General features: G+C 49.8%; 6 protein-coding genes across 6 annotated transcripts; 3 read left to right on the top strand and 3 right to left on the bottom strand.

Annotated features, from left to right (window-relative positions):
- Window positions 1–463: 463 nt before the first annotated feature.
- Window positions 464–1,811, bottom strand: GIQ15_06088 (a-pheromone receptor PreA; the record flags this gene model as incomplete). The annotated part of the gene is made up of 3 exons (XM_033553505.1): window positions 464–734; window positions 810–1,332; window positions 1,385–1,811. 3 exons carry the CDS (start codon window positions 1,809–1,811, stop codon window positions 464–466), a joined length of 1,221 nt encoding a protein of 406 aa, XP_033404649.1.
- A 2,108-nt stretch (window positions 1,812–3,919) lies between these two features.
- GIQ15_06087 (uncharacterized protein) lies at window positions 3,920–5,459 on the top strand (the record flags this gene model as incomplete). Its single annotated transcript, XM_033553504.1, has 2 exons — window positions 3,920–4,365; window positions 4,436–5,459. 2 exons carry the CDS (start codon window positions 3,920–3,922, stop codon window positions 5,457–5,459), a joined length of 1,470 nt encoding a protein of 489 aa, XP_033404648.1.
- A 369-nt stretch (window positions 5,460–5,828) lies between these two features.
- Window positions 5,829–9,053, bottom strand: GIQ15_06086 (inositol polyphosphate 5-phosphatase OCRL-1; the record flags this gene model as incomplete). The annotated part of the gene is made up of 1 exon (XM_033553503.1): window positions 5,829–9,053. The coding sequence occupies one exon, from the start codon at window positions 9,051–9,053 to the stop codon at window positions 5,829–5,831; it is 3,225 nt and encodes a 1,074-aa protein (XP_033404647.1).
- Window positions 9,054–9,832: 779 nt separating this feature from the next.
- GIQ15_06085 (uncharacterized protein) lies at window positions 9,833–10,738 on the top strand (the record flags this gene model as incomplete). The annotated part of the gene is made up of 1 exon (XM_033553502.1): window positions 9,833–10,738. One exon carries the CDS (start codon window positions 9,833–9,835, stop codon window positions 10,736–10,738), a length of 906 nt encoding a protein of 301 aa, XP_033404646.1.
- Window positions 10,739–17,858: 7,120 nt separating this feature from the next.
- On the top strand, window positions 17,859–19,101 carry GIQ15_06084 (DUF914 domain membrane protein; the record flags this gene model as incomplete). Its single annotated transcript, XM_033553501.1, has 2 exons — window positions 17,859–18,049; window positions 18,099–19,101. The coding sequence occupies 2 exons, from the start codon at window positions 17,859–17,861 to the stop codon at window positions 19,099–19,101; spliced, it is 1,194 nt and encodes a 397-aa protein (XP_033404645.1).
- A 1,050-nt stretch (window positions 19,102–20,151) lies between these two features.
- On the bottom strand, window positions 20,152–21,925 carry GIQ15_06083 (uncharacterized protein; the record flags this gene model as incomplete). Its single annotated transcript, XM_033553500.1, has 5 exons — window positions 20,152–21,026; window positions 21,249–21,473; window positions 21,531–21,638; window positions 21,713–21,772; window positions 21,844–21,925. 5 exons carry the CDS (start codon window positions 21,923–21,925, stop codon window positions 20,152–20,154), a joined length of 1,350 nt encoding a protein of 449 aa, XP_033404644.1.
- Between the last annotated feature and the right edge of the window lie 2,381 nt (window positions 21,926–24,306).

The raw sequence follows: 24,306 nt of genomic DNA, 5'->3' as shown, positions 1-24,306 counted from the left end.
TAGCCAACTTGCGAGGCAAGTAGATGTTAGGTTCTGGATTGGCTTCCTTACCTTTTGCCCATGTATTAATACTTTTTTGCCTACTTACTCCTTCATCTTATTCCTTCCTAGTACAAACTGCATGTGAAATAGTGTACATAATTTCTTAACTGTATAGGGCTGTCACTGGCAAACGGCGTAGCAGGGACCTTGGAATATTTATAAATTTTATCATTGTTCTTTTTACCACTATATCGATAGGAGAATGAGGTGTTTGGTCAATACTCATGTCTCATGCCAGGAACAGAGGAGGGAATTGATTCTATTGCTAGTCAATGAATAGAAGTAGAGAGTAGGCTTATACATCGTTCAGGTTGGGAAAATGGAATGGTATAGACAAATATTAAAATACTAGCGGCTCTAGCTAGAAAAGAACTAACTATGGGTATATTGAAAACAGTGCAAGAGAATAGGAAAGCGGTCGCTAAACCATATCAGGCCCGTTCTGTCGCCCCTTCGCCCCCTTCATCTCACTAGAGCTAGAAGGGGTCTCGGTCAGAAACTCGAGGAAAATGGAGCCTCCCGACTGTCGGCGTGACTTTTTAGAATTACCGAACTTGCCAGAGCAATTCACTGGTGCTGGAACCGTGGGTGGCTGGTACGTCTTCTGAAGACTAGGGCGGTGGTCAAAAGAGTTGTTCGGGTCGAGGTCGCTGAATAAGTGGCCGTCCATCGACATGCCGCGTGATTTTTCACTAGAATAACCAAATTGTTAGCTATTAGCTATATTATAGACATGCGTGATGAAGGTAATGAGACCAATAACTTACTTGAGTGTGGTGTCGGAGTCCACTGAAGATGTGAATAGCTTTCGACCAAAGGCTGATTTGACAGTGCTGCTAAAGGAGCCGAAACGTGTGGAAGATGAGCCTTGTCTCTGGTTGACCATAAGGTGCGGATGCTCAAGGGCAGGGAAACATTCTCCAAAACCGAGTCTCAAAAGAATGGATCGGTACATCATTGTCGCATCGTGACCAATGCCGAAAAAGAGGAATAGGAGGAAGCCCGCAGCAGCTTGTATCCAACGGTCGTAATACACTTGGCCGTGCATTGGGAACTTGGCAATTTCACTCCAGTGTGGGCCATGCACCTCATCCCATGAATATGGGGCCCAAGGTTTATATGATGTGATGTTGGCGTAGAAGACGTAGAACTGAGCGGGTAAGCTTCCAAGGAGGAGAACAAGCGATATAGTCAGCAGGCGGATGAATTTAGATTTGCTGGTGGTACTGTCGGAAGATATGAGCTGAGAAAATTCACGCTTGTACTTGAACAAGCGATAGAGCACGAGGGCTAGTTTATAGTTAGCAAGCAATAAGTGGAACATTGGAGTCGGGGACAGTACCACAGTAGAAGCAGGCAACGATCAAGATGATTGGAGGCCAGATGTAACCCACGACGAAACTGACCCAGCTCGAATGGTAAGATGGCATGCAACCAACGATGCTGTAAATGTAGAATCTGTTCTCCTGGATAATAAAGTGCAATACCATGATAACGACTGGAATAACAATGCAGTATATGACTTCGAAGGCCATGTTCCATCTTCGATCTCCTTTGCTTGGTATGAGGGTTGTTCGCTCCGTATCCAAGACTTTGGCGAGACTGCGGAATATGCAGACTAGAGGGCCAGCGATTCCGACGCCAGCACCAGTAATAAGTTTAGATTGGATATCGCAGTAGCCGTATCCCATCCACCAAGAACTGACATCATCGTCGGGCCAGATTAACGGATTGATGAAATTAAAGAGGTTCTGGGAGAGAATCCACATAATCAAGCAAGAAGCTGGAAAGTTGCCGTTCCGACAGTGCCAGATCAATGGTGGAATACACACGAGAAGGGACATGAGGGACAGAGTACAGAGTACGACTGCTTGTGTTGACATCTCATACACCAGGGGTAAATCACTATTCTCCATGATGATTTGAGGCCTGGAAGAACCTGCGGTCCTAGGGAGGCCATAGAGGCTCGTCAGCTATCTTTCCCTCGGCCTCTGTCTTGATACATCTGAAGATATAGAGGAAGGGTATTGAAAGGGTCATCATACCAGCAAGATAAATTTATTGCGGCGTCGAAGTTCCCAAGGCAGGCCGTATGCTTGCGTTCCAAGGGCCAGATATGAAACAGGTAAATGCAGGGTGTCCTTGCGTATCAAATGAGAGAGACAGAATATCAGAAACCGTCAAAGAACTGGGAGATATAAGAACTTATATCTCTTTAGAGACTCCAGATACTGGAGAGGAAAAGAAAGGAGGGAGGACATGCTGCACGGGGCACTCGGAAATCCTCCTGCAGTGCCGCTGAACCAACGTCCCGAATAGAGTCAATCAGTCAATCATGTTCGCGCGGGTGTCAATAACGCTGTCGTTGTTGAACAGGCTTGATGCAGCGTGAATGCATCCTCGGTCTCGCTCTTGCATGTCCCCATAAGAAGAAGCAAAAGAAAAGCAAAAATTAATAAGAAAGCGCTGAAGATTAGATGTGGAACTTGCGGGCGGAAGTCATGGCGCTAACCGCATCGGGGTATCAATAAGACCTCCTCCTTCAATAAAATCGCTTCATCTTGTCCTGTCGAGCAATTAGATCTGCACAGATGCTGAGCAAACTGTTATTCCGTTTGCACGCTCTTTGTAAACCGGACTGCTGCAATACGGCGTTTACAGCTGTTGGCTGTGCAGAGGGTTGGTTCCTGGAGAGCCCTGCGCGTGGGGAGGGTTTCACGGAAGGCCAGACAACTCGCCCCGGGGATGGATTCATTTGCTGAAGACATCAATCAGACCCTCAGCTCAGAGGTGAATCAGGTAAGCGTAAGGTTCCATCGACGGGTGTTTGCAACATGCCCGCTGTCATGGTCCAGGTGTATCAGCAACCAACTCAGCCTTGGGGCGTGTTCAGAGGGCCCAGACGCCTCAAGAAGAAGATCAAGAGAACATCAGATCATCGTCTTTCTTAAGGTCACACCGCGGAAAGAGAAGAGGCTGATTATTTCAATGGACAGCCATTATCAAAGAGGCCCATAACTGGTACATGGCGTTGAGCGAGGACGCAGATATGTAGAAGCAACCCGGGAAGTGACGAGTAGCGCGGATCCTAGGGATGATTCTCCTGGTACATCAATGGCCCTGCAGAGTGTTCCACCGTTTGTTCTTTGTAGTGTGATCGGGGGCCGTGAAGATGGCTGGCTTAACCGGGGTTGTTTCCCGTTCAACCTTGCATCAATAACGAAAGCTAATTTTATTTGTGTTGGTCTCTACCCGGGTCAGTTCCGTTTGAAAGACGGTCCTAATGCCATGGGCCGAAGTATATATAGAAAAAAAAGCATCTCCTGGGCATAGACTGGCATATTGAGGGCATCACGGGCTCAAGCGAGGAGGAGCAGCTAGGAGAGAAAGCCTATCATTATTATCTTTACAACGGAAGATCAACACGAGAGGCAAGGTATAGCAAACAAAAATAATCCCTTGGACCCCGAGTCCCACGGCGCATCTCTGTCTTGAAGCTGATACAGTATCAGCCCTCGTCGTCGTCGTCGTCCTAAAATGTGAACTTTCCAACGACCTCAAGAAGTCATGCTGACTCATCTGAAGATGACGTAATGGAACAAATGGTCAATGCGCATTAGAGTATATTACATAAGCTGGAATATGTGGAGAATATGTGCCAAGACTTTGCCAAGCCACGACGCCTTCTATGCCTATTTCGGCAATCTTGACGGAGTACAAGAACACTGCGCAAAACAGGATTATAGGGCTTCACCTTCAAGCGCGGAGAATGTGAGGCGAGAATGCGAGGAGGCGACTCATATTTATCCAGGGATAGTTGTCTGTTGATTTGCAAAGGCTTTACAAGCAGATATCTAACTCACGCCGACCATGAACCATGGGTACGGCATCCATGGAACAAGATCAATATCAGCGTCATCAGGGGTCAGCCGCCCACGCGACCTCGCGTGTGAAGTCGCCTTCGCCGGCCCAGCTCCGACACAGACAAAATTCTCAGCTTGGCTCAAATCTGAATGGCGGCGCGGCTTCGCCTTTCACCCCTGAGAGACTGCGACGCAGCTCGACCTTCTCAGATGCCGTTTCGGAGACTCGCCGATCTATACAATCGTCAACAGATGATTTGTTCTTTCCCCGCGCCAACGGAAGCATGGAAGATAGCTACTCCCATAATACAGACTCCCCCTGGCATTCGAGTCCTCTCGCATTAGCCCTCCTACCAGCGCTGGGCGGGCTTCTCTTCCAGAATGGAACTGCGGTGTTCACGGATATTGCCTTGTTGGCCCTTGCAGCAGTGTTCCTCAACTGGTCTGTTCGGCTGCCATGGTGAGATACCTACCCCCGATACAATGGTCATTTCCGAGCATATAGAATTTGCCAATTAACGCGGAAATAGGGATTGGTACTTTGCTGCCCAGGAGCGAGTCCAACTGGAGTCGGCAGCATTTGATACCGATGATCTGGATTTAAAGGAGCGTGATGACGGAGCTGAGAAATCTTCAGAAATCGCAAAGGGGGTTCCTTCTCAGGAAATGCAAGATAACGATAATGAACCCCGCGTTACATCACGTCGAAAGCAGCAAACGTCAACAGCATACAAAGCTGCGAGGCGTGAACTACAAACCCACGAGCTTGCGGCGCTCGCATCATGCTTTTTATTTCCAGTTTTAGCAACGTATCTCCTACACACTATCAGGTACCAGCTGTCACGGCCATCTGAAGGGCTGATCTCAAACTACAACCTCACCCTATTTCTACTTGCGGCGGAAATTCGCCCTATTTCACACTTACTTAGGATGGTACAAGCAAGGACTCTACACCTACAGCGTGTGGTGGAATGGAACAAACCGAGGACTGATAGTGAAAAGATCCCCGAGTCCGGCGCAATTCTTGAGCTCTCGAGGCGACTTGAGGAAATCGAATCTCGTCTTCATCCAGAAAACTCGCACTTCACCATCGCCGAAGAAGACAAAAGCGCATCTATAGAGTCTAATAGGGATATCATTGTCGCGGAGGTACGGAAATCTATACAGGAAGACATCGATACCCTCAACCGGGTTGTCCGCCGGCAAGAGAAACGCTGCAACGTTGCCTCTGTAAAGCTCGAAGCACGGCTACGCACCGTGGACAGTTACATGGCAGGGCTCGATCCACTAATTGCTGCAGGGAAACAAGAGAGGTTAAATGGTTCCAGACCCAGATACAGATTCAAGTACGATCCTCTACTCAAGGGGGTCATAGCCGCCGTTATGGCTATCATTGTTCCTCCTCTACGGATTGCCTGGTCGATCGCCATGCTACCTACATACCCACTTTCATGGGCATATTACTTGACTATGCAGTTGCTTCGGTCGCGGGAAAATCAGCACACGGCCAGAAAGTTACGCACTACGAGGCTGCCTCGTAGGGAGATAAGCTAGAATTCTCTTGACTGACCTAGCCTCTAGAGTCTTCTTCGTTTTTGTTCTTTTTTTCCCCCCCTTTTGGGCACTTCGTATCCGATCCAAGTTATGCATCAGTTTCTTCCTGCCATCCCAGTAATCCGGATACCCCTTGTATTTGTGAATGTTTTATGTCTTTTATGGGGAAATGAGTCGATTGGAACCGATTAGCTTAATATGTCCATTTAACCAAACAGCCATTAGAGTATGTATACAATGCGAACTATATACCCAAGCGTGAGCCTTAGCTTGATATCACGGAGGAAGTAAATGTCCCTGGATAATCGTCAAACCTCAAAATACCATCAAAACATTATACATAAAACATAGGCTCCAGCGCCTAGGAGATTAGCTAGTATCAACATACAAGAAGGGTTCTATAATCCCCTTCTTCCGTTCCTCCCATGATCTCCGGTCTTTCTCCTTATCTGGAGTTGGAATGGAGGATGAAAACATCGCGGTAGCAAATATGGAAGCATACGAGTCGTTAAGTGCTTCCCTTCTCGTGACTGACGGGTTTATCTGGGCGGTAGAGGTTGAACTACCCGCATCATTCTTGCCAGGCAATGTACCATTGCGGCCACGCAGTCGGAATGGGAATGAAAGAGATGGTTGTCTAGTAGGAAGTGAGGACTGGGATGAAGGGGCGGGTGCCGATGACCCTCCTGAGCTAGGAATTGGTGGTACTGTCGGCGTTTTCTCAGGAGCTGTAGTAGAAGTAGGTATGGGCATAGGTGTAATTGGGGCGATTTCGTTGGCAATGCGATTCAGCATGAATGTGAAAAACGTGAAAGACACGCTGTGGGAGGGAGACGACGAGAGTGTTTCTAATATGAACGACTGTATCTGTTCAGTAGATAGCGGCTCCTGTTGCCTCGTCTTATCCCGCAGAAGCTTTTGCTGCCCGTCCAGTTCGGCCCAGAGTCGCTCTGTGATGATACCATCACGCAAACACCGGAGGAAAGTAACGAGAGTCTCAGCAAGTAGCTCTGTACGATGTTTATATGGAAGATTCGCTGGGAAGTGTTCAGAGAAAGGGGAGTTCGTATCAATGGCCTCTCTCACGCCTACCAGCAATTTTTGTCTTTCACTGACATTGTCTAATGACCAAGTTTGCGGATTGAACGGCCAGCCGTACTTCTTGCTAGCTTCCCATGGAGCACCAGAATCATTGGGGCTAGCATCGCTAGAAACCATCCCCCACTCAGCAATAGACCGCTCGGTGTGCTCCGCTATCGCCTCTGTTAACTTGAATAGCTCACGGGGACCAGAGGACCTAGCATTAGATTTATTCTCTCCTAAAAAACCTCGTGCTTCGTTAAAGGCGCGGACACCTTGTTCGGGTATGTGAGTAAGTTCTTCAAGGGAGAAGCCAAATGATGATGGTAACCAGTGACCACGAACAGACAGGAAATGATCTCGCCCATCGGTCACGCGCAGCACAAGGATGTCGTCAATTATGGCCTTGCCCTCGTTGAGGTCCCGCACAAATTTAATGTCGGAAATACACATTGTCAAACGAACATTGGCAGAGTCACCTGGCTGGAGTGTGTATTCTTTTGGTAATTTATCGTCCACGCTAGCATTATCAACGGGCCAGTCCACGCGCAGCTGTAACCATGGCGGCGAAGAATAAGAGCCTGATGCGTAGATGGATGGATTATAATGGAATCCAAACGTTGCAGGTACACCACCCGTGTTCGCTAGGGTCAAACTCCGTGACGTAGGAACATCGTACCTCACTTTACCAAAGTTGACAGTATCTGGTTGCGAGGTAGCATCGCTAGAGTCGGAGCTACCCCGACGGGCTTCCGAATGCTGATCTACCACGATAGTTATATCGGGGCGGGCTTCATTTTCGGCCTTGTCCAGTTCTCGAGCAACTTCTTGATGAATCTTTGCTTTCAACGACGGAATCACGACATCAAGCGTAATTTCAAAATCGGCATGGATTGGCTTATGATCTGAAGAGACGATATTCTGATGTGATGTATACTCCAAGAGAGCGATAGAATCCTCGCTCTGTGCATCGTTTCTTGTAGCGTTGTCCGCCGTGCCATCTGCTTGTGGGTCATAGTCTGCATCCTGGTCCGGATCGTAGTCAAAAAGCACATCATCGTCCTCAGCAGCTTTATCTAGACCCAGATTTTTCATCTCTTCGTCTCTCTTTCTCGATTCTTCCGCCTCTTTGGCTCTCTTTTCATATTTTAAATAATCAGACTGGGTCCGGAATAGTATTCGATCACACCAACTTGGGCTGCGCTGTTTCTCGCTCGAATCGAATACCCCTATTCGCCCAACGTCATACTTATAAGTCGGTAGGAATGTTATGGGCCCTTCATGCCAGCCCTGGTGAAACGATTTCCCGCTCTTCTGTTGGGCTTGAAGCTGATCATGAGGCAGAAGTGATGCGAGTGTATTCAGAAGAGACGCCGGGTCTTCCGATGGCTCGATATCATTATCCTCCAATCGAATCCCGTCGTCCGACGCCAGGGAGGTACCACTCTCAAAAGATTTCCGAACCCCTTCCACGACTGACTCGTCATTTTCATCACCTTCTGCAACAGGCTTCTGCTTTGCAGGGCGAAATTCGTCCTGGACATGTAAATGGAGAAGACGTCGGACGTCATCTCCAGGGATATCATCCAACCGGTAATTCAGATCGCCAAACCAAAAACTAAATTCCTCTGTTCCAAATTGCTGGTTCAACTCGCCAGAGACAAGATCTTGCTCGTCGATGAGACTGAACGTTGCGCGCGAGATTATCTGAGCTGCATCCCAATTTCTTCGTTCCAAGTTTGCCTTTTCAGCCCCCGCAGCCAAATGAGAGTTGATGAAAACCAGACGGGTCGTCTCTCCAATGACGATACGTGTTGCGACTGCTCCTTTATTACCCGTATAACCCATAAACCCCGTCCCTATACTCGTAGAACTTACTGACGATATATGAGGGCCCAACGACGGAGCAGCGTAAAAGAGTAGAAGCATACCCACGAGTTGCCGAGAAGAGACGCAGGTATATCCAGAGGGCAGAGCATCTCTAAGCGCATTGTTCCATCTCGCAGAGGGGGCGGGATCAACGTATGGCCTCAGAGCCTCCGTTGCAGACGACACGTCTACTATCTCTTGTAGTCCTAGTATATAGAGATCAGGGCCGTCGTTGTAGGCTTCAAACGAGCCACTACTAGGTGACTGGACATTTGAATCCCCTGGCTCATTCCTGGTACTGCCCCCCTCGCCAGCGCATTCAACGCCATCATTCCCCTTCTCTGCAGCGCGGTCACTAGCAGAATCTTTCCCTTTATCACCTAGCTCTTGTATAAGCCACCTCTTAATATCTTCCTCCGGCCCGGGCAGAGCTGCAACGTTCCACGACCCAACCCGTACTCTGATCTTCCTCTGGCGAATATATTCCGCCTTTCTAGCTCGTATACCGGCGGATAAGGACAGGTCGTTCAACGATACCACAACGGGCTCCTCTGGAAGAGACTCCGGAAACGCACCAACCGTGTCTTCAACATGCGCAGTGGTGGTGGTGCTGGGTGCCGTCTGGGCTTCTTCGAAAACCGCCATCTTGAGAACTCATTAAATAAGCCCCGCACATCTGGGGGAACAAAATGCTGAGAGATCTGGTAGCTCCCACTTCATTGCGAGACATATGCCATTATATATATATATTTATGTATATCCACCTGAAGCTATTGATAGCGCTTGTGATCAGATATCGTAGACGGTTGAGAATGTGGTCACCTGCGCGCGTTGGGATGAGCCGGGTTCTAAATAGCTAAGAATTGGTGGAGCACTGGGGGCCTGGCGCAGCTGGATACGACCCGAGGCGAAGATTTTATGGAATATCCGGCCGTGTGATGGGTTGGAATTCGTCAGAAGCTCGTAATTAAGCCATCTTCTCTACCAAGGAGTTATGGGAGGATGGTGCTTAGTTAGGAGATTTGAGATGTGATGTTATTAACATTACTTAGGTATAGTGCGTCAACATCCGGATATTTATACACTACAAAATAGAACTTGCCAACAGGGCATATACACGGAGTACACTTGGAATATACTGTCTATGATTGTGGTTTATTCCTAATTAATATCTATAAATATACAAGATATCGTGTAGATGGTAGCAGAAGTGGTTGGAGATATCCCGGCTTCGCGGGGGATGACTAAGATGGTACTTTATCACCAGAAACACCACAGCTACTCCGTACAAGCATATCGACAGTTAGGCAAAGCAGCTTGACTCCAAACAACCTTGTGCAATCTTGAGAGGAACACGGAAACGATTTATTTACGTCTAACACTTCTGGCTACGCGAACAGCAGCCGATAAACCGAGAGTGAAAGATGTTACCATATACCGGAGCAGACAGCTCTACAACATACCCAGAGACAGCTCCTGTACCAGCCCCGACGAAGACCAACGAAGAGCTAAACCTCGCCGTCCTCCGGCGCCATGACCCATCCATATCCTCGATCCTCTCCCTCGCGCAGTACGCAGTCGTCTACCTCTTCAACGCAACCACACAGCTATGGGAGAAGATCGGGGTCGAAGGGACATTGTTCGTCTGCCAGCTTACACAAGGCGAGATAGGGGAGGAGAGATACAGCGTGTTCCTACTTAACCGGCGAGGAATGGACAATTTTGACGTCAAGCTGTCGACCGGAGACGATATTGAGATTACAGATGAATACGTGATATTGAAGGTTGACGAGCCCGACCACGGCCAGGAAAGCCACGGCAAAGGTGCAATAACAACTTCCCCAGGCCGAAAAGCGATGATATATGGAATATGGATCTTTTCAGAACCCCCTCCAAGCTCAACAGCGGAGGCGAGGTCGATAAATGCGCAAGTCATCAAGGAATGCGCGGTGCATGCGGGAGAAAGCAGGAAGTTTGCCGAGGACCGACTAGCTGCTGAACGAAGTCGGAATGCTGCGCAGCAGCACACTTATGATGGTGCAGGCCATGAGGAACCCTCACAGGGCGGTGTGCCTATGGGTCGACAGATTTCGCTAAAGGAACTATTTGGACAGCAGAGGGCGCAGGATGACGAGTGGAGTGTCAAGGTGCATAGTCCGGTGCACGGGAATGAAGGGCCGCCCGTCATGCCGTTCCCTCCACCTTCACATCAGCCAGCGCGTTCCCATCAACAGGGGAACTGGGGACAAACACTACCTTACCCATCAGGTGGAAATAATGTGTTGGGAGAGTTATTTCGCAGCGCGAGTATAGGCTATCAAAGACAGTAACAAGATTTCTAGTCTTATAAAAAAGCTGCTTCATGCGAAATTTGATACCCATTGATCATTGCTCGGCGTTTTTCTATCCGTTTATCGCTAAATGGCGTTGGGGGGTCGGTCTATAGAATTACAGTTTTCTTACGCGTGAATGACACTCTATCTATCAATATCTTTGGACTCCTTAACAATACCCCGGATGAACTGGCCAACTTTCTTCGCCATTATCTCATTGTGCCCTGGATCGTAAAGGTTAGTGACTGGAGGAACTTATCAAGAGGCCAATTGGAGTACTCACCAATACAAAACCCATGAACAACCCCATCCTCACATACTGTCAACACCGGACCTGGGGCGCCTTGTGTGGCATTTGACTTGGACTGGATTATCTCCTCTCTTGTCGTTTCGGCAACCCAGTGGTCGTTCCGGCCAAAATAAAAGACCATCTTCGTAAGCTTATCTTTTGGCGCGTCGAGTGGGCTACTAAATCCCCATAGCTCATCACTCCATTTATCAACAGATATTTCACACATTTCATCCGCTGCCATGTGCCTGTAAGACGAATGATGGAGTTAGCTGTTGGGAAAATGCAATGGACCCTGTACACATATTCCGTAGCACGAGGCGACTTACAAGGCTTGTCTGACGATAGAAGCATTCCTTAACATCGACACTGTGGTTTCCACTGCTTCTTTCCGAGGGTGCTTCATAACAAGGCTAACAATGCGATATAATACCAGTTCAGGTAGTATATAGACGAGGAACCTCGCAAGCACGCTAACCAGGAGAGGTAGGTATGGGATATAGAGCAATTTCTAGGACAATTGTCAGCCATACCAGATTTATAGGTTGATTTACCCCGACTTGGGAGAGATATACCGTTAATATCCTCCCATTAGGGGACTTTGCAATATCCACGACAGTAGGAAATAACATGATACCACCGATGATATCGAGTCGAAGCCCATCTTCATGTTGGTGAGATGTAGTTTGGGTTGCTGTCCTGTTACCCATCTTCGCCTGCAATCCCAATTTCTCTCTTCTCCGTCTCATGATTTCCATAGCTATGTAGGCGCCGACTGAATGGCCCATGATAATGACGTTTGCCCTTGGTTTTTCTTCCAACCCGTGCTCAGTTTGAATAGAATCCTGCCATGTGCGGACAAACTCTTCCAAATCCCGTTCCATGAATGCAATTTCATCCTTGAGGCCGTAAAGACGGGCAGATTTATCCTTCCCATCGTCCTGCTCTTGCTGGCGCACTTCCGAGCGATGATCGGGGACTTCAAAGCCACCTAGACTTCTACCCCGGATGATGTATGAGGATGAGTTTTCTTGTGTAGACAACCCATTGTGCGAAGACAACTCCAAAGAAAGCAAAGAGAAGAAAAGATGATAGTAGGATATCAATCCTGGGTTTCCCGATATGAAGTAGACAATGGTTGAGGTCCCTGGGTTGCTAGCGATGTTCCCTTGCCCATTACCAGCACCGGCGGCGGCATATGTCAGGAATGAGTTGGGAGTGATGTGCGGTTTTAAACTAGAGAAACGAGATGACATGATGGCCGATTTAAAACGAAAATGGGATGTTCTATGGAATAGACGGTTTGTCAATGGGTTCATCGGGATGGGATGAAAGAAGCTGCCAACTGCTGGGGCTCACCTCATATTTAACCAGTGGAGCGAGGAATGACATCAGATATCACGCCCATCACCTGTAGCTATACCCGCACACATTAAATGCGGCCTACGAAGACAGGAAGATTACTACAAATCAACGATTACAACATGAAATAAGTTTTATTAAATAGTTACTGCTTTTTCCACAGTTTAGTTGACCTCAGAGCAGCTTCCATTCCGTTCCCGTTTCCGTTCCATTACTATCTCAAAGAAGCGCAGCAACAATAGCAACAATAAGCAACTCTAAGGCAGAGCCCGAGTTTAGTTTATCAAGTACAAGAACAGATGGAAAAGAAAACCTGATCTTGCTCCTCCCTGCCGAACCTGAACTTGAACTTGGACCTGACCCCGACCCTGGCGACCACTAGAGAATGCATGCAAGGGGAAAAAGGGTGAAGAAAGCAAAGCGGCGGAAGGGCAAAGAGGGAGTAGATGGGAACTCAGGGGTGATAGTCAACAATATGGCCAAGGGGGTAATATCGCAAAGCCGAGCTGGACCTGAAACACCCAATCAATCGTTCCTCGGTCTTGCTTTGGTATCTGGTATCTGGTATATCTAACTTAAGGCATGCAGAATAAAAGGAGTATACTGTATAAGGATATCACATGAAAAGAAGAACAGGGGAAATACCCTGAGTAAAATAAAGCGGAGCGGAGTAGGGTAGGGCTGGTCGGTCAAGTACAAGATCAGGCATGGTTCGAATAAAAGGCATGCGTAGAAGCTTCGCAAATGCAAATGCAAGTCAAGTCGCATAACATTCGTAACGTAGCGTAGAGTGGTGTTTATCTCTCTAATAGATGGACTTTTGTTTTAACTTGCCGTTGCTGTCGCCGTCGCTGCAGGTGTGGGCGTGGTCGACGGTGTAGCGTCACCGTTGCTACTATCAGAACCACCGCCGCCGCCATCGTCTCCACCACCGCTGTCACTATCGCTGTCGCCTATACTAGCCACTGCGGTAGCAGTGGCAGGGAGAGGAGACACAGGCTCGTCTTTCTTTTTTAACGCCGTCGTTGTTGCAGAGACTGGCGCAGAGCCATTCGGATCCTGGCTCTTCAGCGCAATGCGAGTCGACGGTGAAACGTTCAAGTTAATGGCTATTTTCTTTCCAGGGGTAGCAGCGCCGTCTTTCGACCCATCTTTCCCTCTCTCTTTTTCTTTTTCTTTATCCTGTCCATTGTTGGCGTTCGCAGAACGCTGACTCAAGCTGAGTCCCTTCTTCCCTCTACCGCTACCATTACCACGAAACAGGGGAGAAACAGAGTTAGAGCCAGTGACTGAGTTCCGCCGCTTGGGGCCTGAGGAAAGCTTGATAAGCTCATCATCATCATCGTCGTCCTGGCGTCGTCGTTTTTCGGAAAAGGAGAAACGTTCTAATTGCTTTTGTTGTTGTTGTTGTTGTGGCTGTGGCTGGGAGGTAGATGTCGAAAGAGGTGTTGATGTCGATGGAGTGGCCGCAGCTTGCTCATCAGGTTGAGGCTGTTCGTTCAGCATTGCTTCGTCATCGTCGTCATCGGGGTAGTCGACGAGTGGTTTGGTAGCTGCGCCGTTTGCGGCCGCCGACAGAGCAGCGTTCTCGGACCGTTTAACCTGTAATAAGACCTTGGGCATGAGCTGCACAGTTCTCTGTCCAGACCCTCCACCCTCACCACTGCTAGCAGTAGCAGCGGTGTCATCATCCCACGAGAAGAATCCTACCTCATCATCCTCGTCATCTGAGGTATCAAAGTACTCTTCCTCCGCAGCATCCATCTCGCGCACTCCCATTGCTCCCCACCGCTGGCCGCCGCTTATAATCATCCTCGTTGGCGTCGGCGTGGCCTCGTCCTGGCTGAACATCGCACTTCCTGCTTCGCTACCTTCCGTACCAGCGTTTGCGTTCGTACCGTATCCCTGCATCTGGTCGTATCGTAGTATCAGGTTCTGGAAGGTATCAACGTACGTGACATGCTGTATCTTTTCACGATATCGTTCAACGACATGTGCTATAATGGGTTTTATGTTTTCACGCTTGATAAATTCAAAGAGTTCAAGGCAGGCGGAATTGAGCAAGTTGTCGCGGGGCATGGTTTCGTAGACGACGTTGAGTATAAGGTCGAATGTATTGTTGTGTGTTAGTTGGGCGTGGTAGAAGGTGTCGTGTAGACTGACGAGGGTGCGGAAGAATTTAAGGGCCACTATCAAACAAATAAACATGTTAGCCAGGGAGTTAATGTCTGGGGATATCTAGCTTATGCGTCGGTACGGACTTAGTTTGAGGTGTTTCTGGGGGACGGTGAAGAGTTGCGCAACGCGCGGGATGAGAGCTTCTTCTCGGATAAAGGAACGACTGCGGATTGGGTGTTGGCGGACGAAGAAGGTAAGTATTTCGACAAGGTGTGCAAATAGAGAGACTTCTTGGAATGTCAGGTTGGATACTATACAGCTCGTTAGTACTCATTTCAAGAACAAAGAAAGATCGGAATTTACATACGATCAGACTTCCCCGCCAGCTGGGTCAATGGCGTAAAGAGTCTCTGCGCCGAGCTGTCGAAATGGTTCTGCATAAATGCATCAGCAATTGGATGGGCTTGAATCTGTCCCTGGCCCTGTCCCTGGCCTTGCTGCTGGCCCTGACGCATCTTAACTACCTCTCCCGATCTCATCTCCTGCATCTGTGGTTGCGGATCAAGCAACACCTTCAATGCATCAGCCAGCTGATTCTTGACGCCTAGATCCGTCTCCGTATGTAGCAGGTCAATCAAGGTATCTGTGAGCGGCAATTTCTTATCTGTGAACGCCTTAAGCATGTACCCGCGCATCGTGATAGGGTCATGATCTAGTAGGACTACAAGGATATCGATACCCGTTGTTCGTATTGCAGGAGTCGGGTGCTTGACGGCGAATGCGATGACGGAAAAGAGGCCGTGATTAATGAGATTTGCGAATAGGTTCCCGCGGGATTGGGCCTGCAGGTTTTTGGCAATGCCCATGCATTGGTGGAGGAATTGAACTGCATCTTCGCGCCTGGAGGCATCTGACGCAGCTGATTCTGGCGCAAAGAGGGAAAAGAGCTCACAGAGAAAGGCACCGTTGGTCTGCAGGTGCTGGACGATGTCGACTTGGTTGAAAAAGATGAGGGAGTTGAGGACGGAGAAGGTTGGATCGTCGAGGATGCGCGCCAGGACGACGTCCTTGAGATACTGCAGACGCCATGTGTGTCGTATCTTGCGTAGAATGATGGGATCCTTGATGGGGACAACTTCCTTGTAGCGGGAGCGGTCGTTAAGATATTGGCGGTGATTTGCCTTGTGTGTGGGGAAGTCGGGATCGTATTCCAGCGCACCGACCACAGCGCTGATGACGGGATCGGAGACTACCTGTTCGATAATCGTGTTGTCATTAAGCAGGATGAGAGCTTTCATAATGTTGCAGAGGCGGTGGAGGTCGGGAAGGCCCTCGAGATCTTCGGCGACGGAGACTAGAGGGAGGAGTTTCATGATGTAGTGTTCTTGAATTACGAAGCGGGCAATGGCGTCACGGCCGGGCTGGGTGGCACTGGCGCCAACTATGAGGTGTTCTATCTCTGCGAGGTTGGTGAGGTCTGGCGAAGGGAGCATGATTGCGCTGGGGAGGCCGTCGAGCGCATCGTCCGACAGCGCGTCATCTATTCCACCGGTCAGCAAGAAAAAACACATAACAATGCGACTTTATAGCTGGTAACGGCCTACCTGGGCCCAGGGGAGCCAGATGCTGCTGAACATGGCGCACAAAGTCCCTATCGAGTGTTAACTGTCGCGTGTCTTTTTGCCTCTGCTGGACAGGATGTATACCATATCACTCCGCATCCCTCTGCTTCCTGAAAACTCAGCGCCATATCCGTGCCGTTCTGCTCCGTCCATACTATCAGCGTTTCTACAACCAGTTATTAGCCTTATATAGCTGATAGACGTAGACCTGTAAAGACCTGCCTTGCTGTTTCTGGTATCCGTCCTCCTTTGATATGCGTGTCTCTAGCAGCATGCGATCTGGCTGGTCTTCGGACTCGACCAGTATTTTAGGTTCGTCCTGTTCCGTCAGCATATCGCTCCGACCTCATCACGTCACATCAAGGTGGTAATGATGGTTGCAAGCATACATCTGTTATCTGGCCCGTACAGAAACCGGTCCCCCGGTCAAACCAGTCGTTGTTCCGCAGCTCGTAGACCTTGACTCTCTTCCGGTCGTTCAGCGGCGGCACAGGGAAGGACATGGCCATGGCCGCGGAAGAGAGAGAGGCACTGCCCTCCTATCCGTATGTACAGTGTGGTGTATGACTCTATCTCTTGTCGTGTGTGGTGGTTTTGATGACGCGCAAACTCTGCCTCGGCTGCGCAGCGCGGTGGTCTGCGGCGATCGAGAGGGAGCCCGTCGAAGGGCGGACGGACGTAGGGCGACTCTCCTAGAACGAGTGTGCTGACGACGGCGAGACGGACGGGCGCGAGTGCATGTAGGTCGGTATATACGTAGGGCGGGTGTGGATGGGCCAGGGTGGAAGAGATGGGCGCCAGCCAGCAGGGGACGGCCACGCGACGGCGAGCTGCAGGACCGCCAGGCCGACCAAGCAGAGGGAGAAGAAGAGGAAGGCGAGCAGAAGAGCACCAGCGTGGCAGCAGGACGTGAATACCGATGTCGATGTCGGTCGAGGGCGTCGTCGATGTCGATGTCGAAGTTGGTGTCGAAGTCGAAGTTGATGCTGGACAGGGCGAAGGTGAAGACGCTGATGATCGCCTGATGGTACTTAGCAGTACTTCTGCCAACACCAGCTTTATAAGTAAGTAAATGTACCTATAAGTACCTCGCTTACTGCGTCTATCTCTGCCGCCCGATATCTATTCTGTATTCACTATCATTACTATTATCACTATTATCACTATTATCACCTGTTATTACTGCTACTATCCTGCTATTATTGACGTAGACCACTGATATCACTGCCTTATATTAATACTTAGTTATCTAATACTACTGTTATGCGTTCAACGGCCAACGGCTCGACTACAACTTCGACTTCAACTTCAACTTCAGCTCTATACAACTTCTATACAACTCGCTCTCGCTTCGCTATTGACCTTTTCTTTGCAGATATCTCTCTCCTGGCCTATCTCTCGTGTCCGAGTCTACTTCCTCTGCCTCGCCATGGAACCAAGCGCAAACTTTACTTTTTCTAGCGCTTTTTTTTTCTTTTCTTCCATCTCGCATCTTGCATCGCTTCTCGTCTTCCATTCACATCGCATCGCATCGAACAGCAGCTCGTATTAATCCCCCGCCCGTCTCGACGGCATCGATCGATCAGCAGACGACTTCAGGAGTTTTGCGTCTGCTTCCTCCTATAAAGCTCCCCCCTTGTCTCCTCCATAGCTTCATCTTCCCGGTCAACCCCACCAGAGCTACTCCAGATACCACTCGAGATACTGCTCCAGCGTATTTTGCGCCATGGACAAACCGGATGAAACCGTGCAGTCGGCCAGGTCGACTCCCTCAGAGGGCACCTCCGCTGCTCGACCGCTGATGAAGAGTCCGAACGGAGATGCGCGGGAGGCTGTGGAAGTGGACGACGCCACGCCGAAGCAGAGCTACTTTGCCTACTTCCGCACCAAGCAGTTCTACATCGTCTTGTTCCTAGGGTGTGTGTACCAGCTGTATAAAAAGATAGAGTATAACTGACGGGGATAGGCAAATACTCGCACTCTGCATCACGGCCACAAACACCTTCTCCGGCCTCCTCTCCGCCGCAGGAACCTCCATTCCGTCCTTCCAGACCTTGTTCAATTACATCCTGCTCGCGATTGTATACACGTCTTTCACCCTATACCGCTACGGCCTCAAACGATGGACCGAAACCGTCTACCGCGAAGGGTGGAAGTACCTCATATTCGCCTTCTGTGACGTGCAGGGCAACTACTTCATTGTCCTCGCATACCGCTACACCACCATTCTCAGCGCCCAGCTCATCAACTTCTGGGCCATTATTATTGTCGTGCTCATCTCCTTCACCTTGCTGCGTGTTAGATACCATTGGGCCCAGTATGCTGGTATTCTCATCTGTATTGGCGGGATGGGCGTGCTCTTTGGCTCGGACCATATCACGGGCGTTAACAGCGGTGGGCCCTCAAAATCTCGCTCGGATCTGATCAAGGGTGACCTCTTTGCCCTGCTGGGTGCGACCTTCTACGGCCTCACGAACGTGGCAGAGGAATACCTTGTTAGCAAACGGCCGATGTACGAAGTGCTGGGTCAACTGGGCCTATACGCAACGGTCATCATGGGTGTGCAGGCGGCAATCTTCGACCGAGCCTCGTTCCAGAGTGCGGTTTGGAACGGTGCAGTGGCTGGCTACCTCGTCGGATACACGCTGTGCTTGTTCCTGTTCTACAGTCTGGCACCTCTACTCTTCCGTCTCGCGAGCGCGGCCTTCTTCAACATCTCGCTCCTCACGAGTAACTTCTGGGGAGTGGTGATTGGTATCAAGGTCTTTGGACTGCGCATCCACTTCCTGTACCCAATCGCCTTTGTGCTTATCATCATCGGCCAGTTCGTGTACTATCTCGGCCGGCAGGTATTGGGTGAAGCTATGAAGCCCTGGCTGGGTCAGGACCAGGAGCGTGGAGTCGTTGGTATCGGCACTGCTAGAAGAAGAGAAGACGGCACCGAAGAGCCTGCTAGCAACAACGTCTAGCTATTCTTTGGCACATGTTATACGTCTACATCAAAACTAAACGGAGTACGGATACGTTGGTTAATTTACATTACTTCTCAATACATAATTAATAAGAAATAAAAAGTCATCTCATACATGAAACCAGCTGCTTCGTATCCAGACGTCTGGACAAGGCAGACTTAACACGAGCAAGGAAGAAGCAAGTAGCAGCCAAGTAATATAGTCAATTGAAATCCTCTTGTCACGAGTGCTAATATCCCATCCATGCCTCCGTCCATTCCGTCAGTCCATTCCAGCCCTAGAGAAAAAGCAACCACTTGCAAGCGAGGTGGCAGGTATAGGAAGAGTGAAGATTACAACATTTTAGATAGCAAGCAGAGCGAGCGAGCGAACGCAAGGAGAGAGTAGAAAGAGAAACAGCCTAGGAAGATGCAATTAAAACTCCGGAATGGTAAAACGATAAAACGACAGGGGAAATAGTAGGGAGATAAAAAAAAGTCCAATTCCCAAGGCTTCCAATACAGCCAGTTTAGACAGTCGAAGTTGCGCCTGTCTTTATCTATGGCCACTCCACACCACACCACACCCAGGTAAACACAAACATAAAAAGCGATTAAACAACACCCAGGTAAAAGGCAAGTAAAACGAGAGAAACAGCAGAAACATTTCCGGTCCAGTTCAAGTCCCTTCACCCTCCTTCCGATGACGACAATAAATATAAACCCCAATACAAGGCAAGCAGATAGGTGATTAAAGAGTTGTGGACTCCGTTTCCATCCCTTGAACGACAGGATATAACCAAAGGGCAGAAGATAGAAAAGAAAGAAGAGTAGACAACATTTGCATCGCCCAGAACCGAAAAAAAAAAATGAAAATGAAAAAGAAACCAGCAACCAGTCAGGTAACCAACAACCATCAGCCAAAACCCGCCAGCCTAGATAGAGTCAAGCAAAAATAGACGACAAACGCGACAGGAAATATTGCTATTAATAATAGCTTTTTTTTTGATAAAAATGAATACCCTCCAAGATGATTGATTGGGGATTGGTTTGCATGTTAGGCGATCGATTAGCCCCAGACGGAGGCCTGTACGCCAAGCGGGTTCTTCGTGCCCCATTGGACATTGCGGTCTCCTACTCCGCGGCTTCCCCAGAGTCCGCTGGTAGGAGAGGACTCTTTGATGGATTGGCCGGCACTAGTTCCCGACGCAGACCTGTTAGTTGCAGCCGAGGAGTTGGATTGAGTACCGTTTCCGTTTCCGTTTCCGTTGCCGGGGCCCGTCCCGTTCCCGTTCCCGTTGTCGGTAGAGGACTGGTTGGCTTCATTGGGCGAGAAGTGGTACCCAAGCGGGGAAGGGAGAGGGGTGGTCGAACGTAAGGATAGAGACGGGTTAGGGCTCTGGTTAGATGTGGATTGCTGCTGCTTCTGCTGCTGACGTGTTGGCTGATGTTGCTGAGAAGGGCGAGAGCCGATAGGGCCTACGCGGGAAGGGGATGAGTCAGTGGCTCCCTTACCGGCGGGAGAAGTAGTGGAATGTGCCTGTTGCTGCTGGCTCGACTCAAAGACGCCGTAGGTCGCGCCTTGGTTGTTGTTAGAGGGCGGAGAGGCCGTAGTTGTTGGGGATCGAGTGCGGGCGGCGGCGGACGATGGGCCGGTAGCGCTAGAGGAGGATTGGTTCTGGTTGTCGACGTGAGACTGGCCCAGGAATGGGTCGACGCCTCGAGGGGATGCACCACGGCCGCTGGTGATGCCGGCGGTGGGAGTACCGGATTGCTGCGTGTGAGATTCATCACCTTGGCCGGCGGTAGGGGTCTGAACAGCGGAGTCATTGCCGTAGAGAGCGCGGTGCTGGCGGGCGATCAGGTCGCGGCGGCTTTCTTCGTTCATGGCCGCAGGGCTCATGGATCGGTCGGATTTATCTCCTGAGATATCGGCAAGAAGGCCTTTTTCCAACCAAAACATGCCAAGGTTAAGATATAAGTACAAATACAAAGTATAGTGGAAGAAAAAAAAACATGTACAAAACAGGAATAAAGAGAGAGATAGATGGGAATATCCAGGGTGTAAATAATAAGGTAGGAGCGTGGTAGATGTGGGTGTATATGCGGGTAGGTGGAAAGCTTCGCGGCTGAATATAAATGAAGGTATGATAACATATCACGTACTTCGATTGTATTGCTGTTCTTGGTGGTAATTGCGAAGCTCTCTCTCTCGCTGGGCAGCCAGTCGACGCTTCGCCTGTATCATCTGTTCGCTCTCGTTGGGACGGCCCTGGAAGCGCTGTGCGGCATAGAAGCCCTGCAGGTTCGATGCCGAATGCGGACGGACGTTGTCGTAGTCGCTGATCGAATGGTGACGGGGGGATGCCATGGCTCCCATCGAACGGGGATCTATTCGAGTATCAGTAGCTGGCATCCCAACCGGGGACGTCGTGTCCATAGACATACCGCTATATTCGTATGGTCGGCCCATCATCATCGGCATAGAGTCTCGACGTGGAAGGCCACCAAAGGTCTTCCCGCTCTTCGACAGATTGTCAAGGGCCCGTTCCACCTCTTTTTATTATTTCATACACGGTTAGCACAGCCACCCCTTTTTTGCACCAGAACTGTGTGTTTGTAGAGCATACCATCGAATTGAGAAGCGAAGGCGTTGGACTCGGGTTCTCGCTGCACGGTCGAGCTAGTACCTGTTGCCCCCCCACCAAATCAATCAACCTCTGCCATCAAAAAGCTCATGTGTGTTGCAATATAAGTATACCTGATCGCGAGGGAGGCGCGGAAGCTTCCCAGGAGGCCTGGCGCATCGGAGCCTGCCAGCCCTGTGGTTCGTAGTATGCCATTATTGCAGATGTGGTGGTGGTTAGGGCGACAAGGGGTCGAGGTTCAATGTCTTTTTGCTTATAAATTCCGGATTCAGGGAAAAAAAGGGACGATGCGTAAAGAATGACACCGACGAAGAGCTAGAACGCAAACTGCAGTGGTTGAGTCAGTATATCAATCCATATCAATCGTGTGAAGTAAACGACGAGACCGAGGACAACGTATAACCAAGGCCTTTAACTTCACTCCCACAGCTCCGTCAACGGGGAGAAAGCGAGGATGCAGATTCAATTGTCCCGTCAGGAGAGGAAGAGAGAATGAGAGAGAGCACTCACCACGATAACGGCCGTTTTCCAAGAAAGTACCTGTAGCGTCGGTCCTAGCAACCCATGGGATCCAGCTGCGAGTCTGCGACGTCCCTCAGCCTATCGCCAGAGAGGAGCGAGAGAGCGAGCGAGCAGTCCGCGGTTCGACGGCGAGAGAAGCCAACTAGGACGAGCAGCGTGAGACGGCGAAGAAGGCGAGGATGCGGAAGAGAAAGACGACGATGAACGGGCTTGAGTCGGCGTGCAAGGGGGACGGAAACAAGAGATTCGAGGGAGAGAGAAGGGAAAAAAAATTAGATGAGGAGAAATACGACTAGAAAATGCGGCAAATGGGCGCAGGTGGTCGGAGGAGCGACCGACGTATTGTATTTACGGACCTTACACTGCAGGAACAGGGACACGACCCCGCAAATCTACAGTACGCTTACCATACGAGACGGTATCAGGACGCTCCAGGAAACATCGCGACAGTTTCGGACGCCCATCGACAGACATTGACTCGATTCTTGCAGTCGAAATACGGGGATATAAAGGGTACGGAGGACATGGCTAGGGGTATACGGTGTCGAGGAAGACGTGGTCGCGATTCTACGGCCAGCAGTCGCACAGGCACAGCTACAGCAGCGAGTACAGGAGCACAGCATGGACAGTACGGAGTAAATCCAGGAGGAAACAGAGTGATGGAATAGAGAGACAGAAAGAGAGAGAGGGAGAGAAATCAAAAGCAAATACACCACCTACCACCAGCGGCTGTCAGCACACGCTCGACTCCAGCCTTATTCCTAGCTGGGCCGATCTGAGGCATCAGATATCGTGTCTGGTTACATCTTGGTCATGTCATCCGAGTCAGGGATGTAGCGAGGAACCATCGAGGAAATGCATCGATCTCACCGGAGATATTCTCATGGAACGAACTCACGACATGCTCTCCCCAGTTCTCTCTCGCTTGTCCGTCTCTTGGAATCGTCAAGACTCCTGCTCTAGCCGGCTGCAAGGAGGGACCTTGCTCTATGGCTGTTGCAGGCTGTCCATTCCAGCGCCTTTCCAGAAGCCTACCATGAACTCCGTACAATCTATACATGAATAGCGCCTTGGAGAGGCCCACAGACAGACAGAGCGTGCCGGAGATAGCCTCGACCTTGGAGGTGAGTTCATGCAGGGGACAGAGAAGGAAGATTATAGCCATCTCTGCCGCTCGCCGTCTGGCTATTTTATATAGCTATTTAGTGCTTTCAAGGTGGTACCTCACCAAGGTGTTCTCCGAGGCATATCCTACCCACTCCCGCCAGGCTTTGTGTGTTATATGGATGTCGAGATAGGGAAGTCATCAGCCAGCAGCGGCTGATCGACCGCGAAAATGATGTGCATCACGCAATATGCACTGGCACGTTAGGCTAATACGAGACGAGGTGGCCGTGGCCATGGCATGACTACACATGCGAGAAGCATAAGGAGTGCTAAGATGTCATCTGCAGAGACGGCCATCATAAGTTCTACCCTTACTATGCATGATATAGGCCATGGATGGGCTCGCTACCACCGACGTCCAGATGGTACACGTCTCCAGCCCCCTTCGACCATGTGAGTTACGTAGAGAACAAGCTTCCCCTTTCGCATTACTTGGGATTCGTGAAGAAGACAATCACCACGTTTTGACCCCCTTTCCCTGGTCATGGTTTGTCCTTGAACCCCGGCAAGGAAGAGACATCTCATACACACTCTCCACCAAACCACGTAAGTAAGTCCGCCGACGCCGAATCACACGAAGCAGTAAGACATCATGTATCCAGACCCGATAATCATATATGGAGAGAAGCTCCTTCTGGAGATCCATCATTAAATTGTTTTCGGCCAAAGCTCGCTAGCCAAGGGGACTATTATATATCCACCCTTTGTTTCATCACAGCGGCTTTTGTTTTCTAAAGGGGCGAAAGAACCTAAAAAAAGTTATATACTTCGGAGTGGCTAGTAGACAATGGGACATTGCTATTTTGGGGTGCTGGGATTGTCTTCGGATATTACCTCGTGGCGCGGGGTGAAGATAGTTAATATAATTCCTGCTGTAGCGTGCATGA

The sequence above is a fragment of the Arthroderma uncinatum genome (genome assembly GCF_011692745.1).
Source record: "Arthroderma uncinatum strain CBS 119779 chromosome Unknown scaffold4, whole genome shotgun sequence".
NCBI lineage: Eukaryota > Fungi > Ascomycota > Eurotiomycetes > Onygenales > Arthrodermataceae > Arthroderma > Arthroderma uncinatum.
This window is presented reverse-complemented; position numbering and strand designations above follow the sequence as displayed.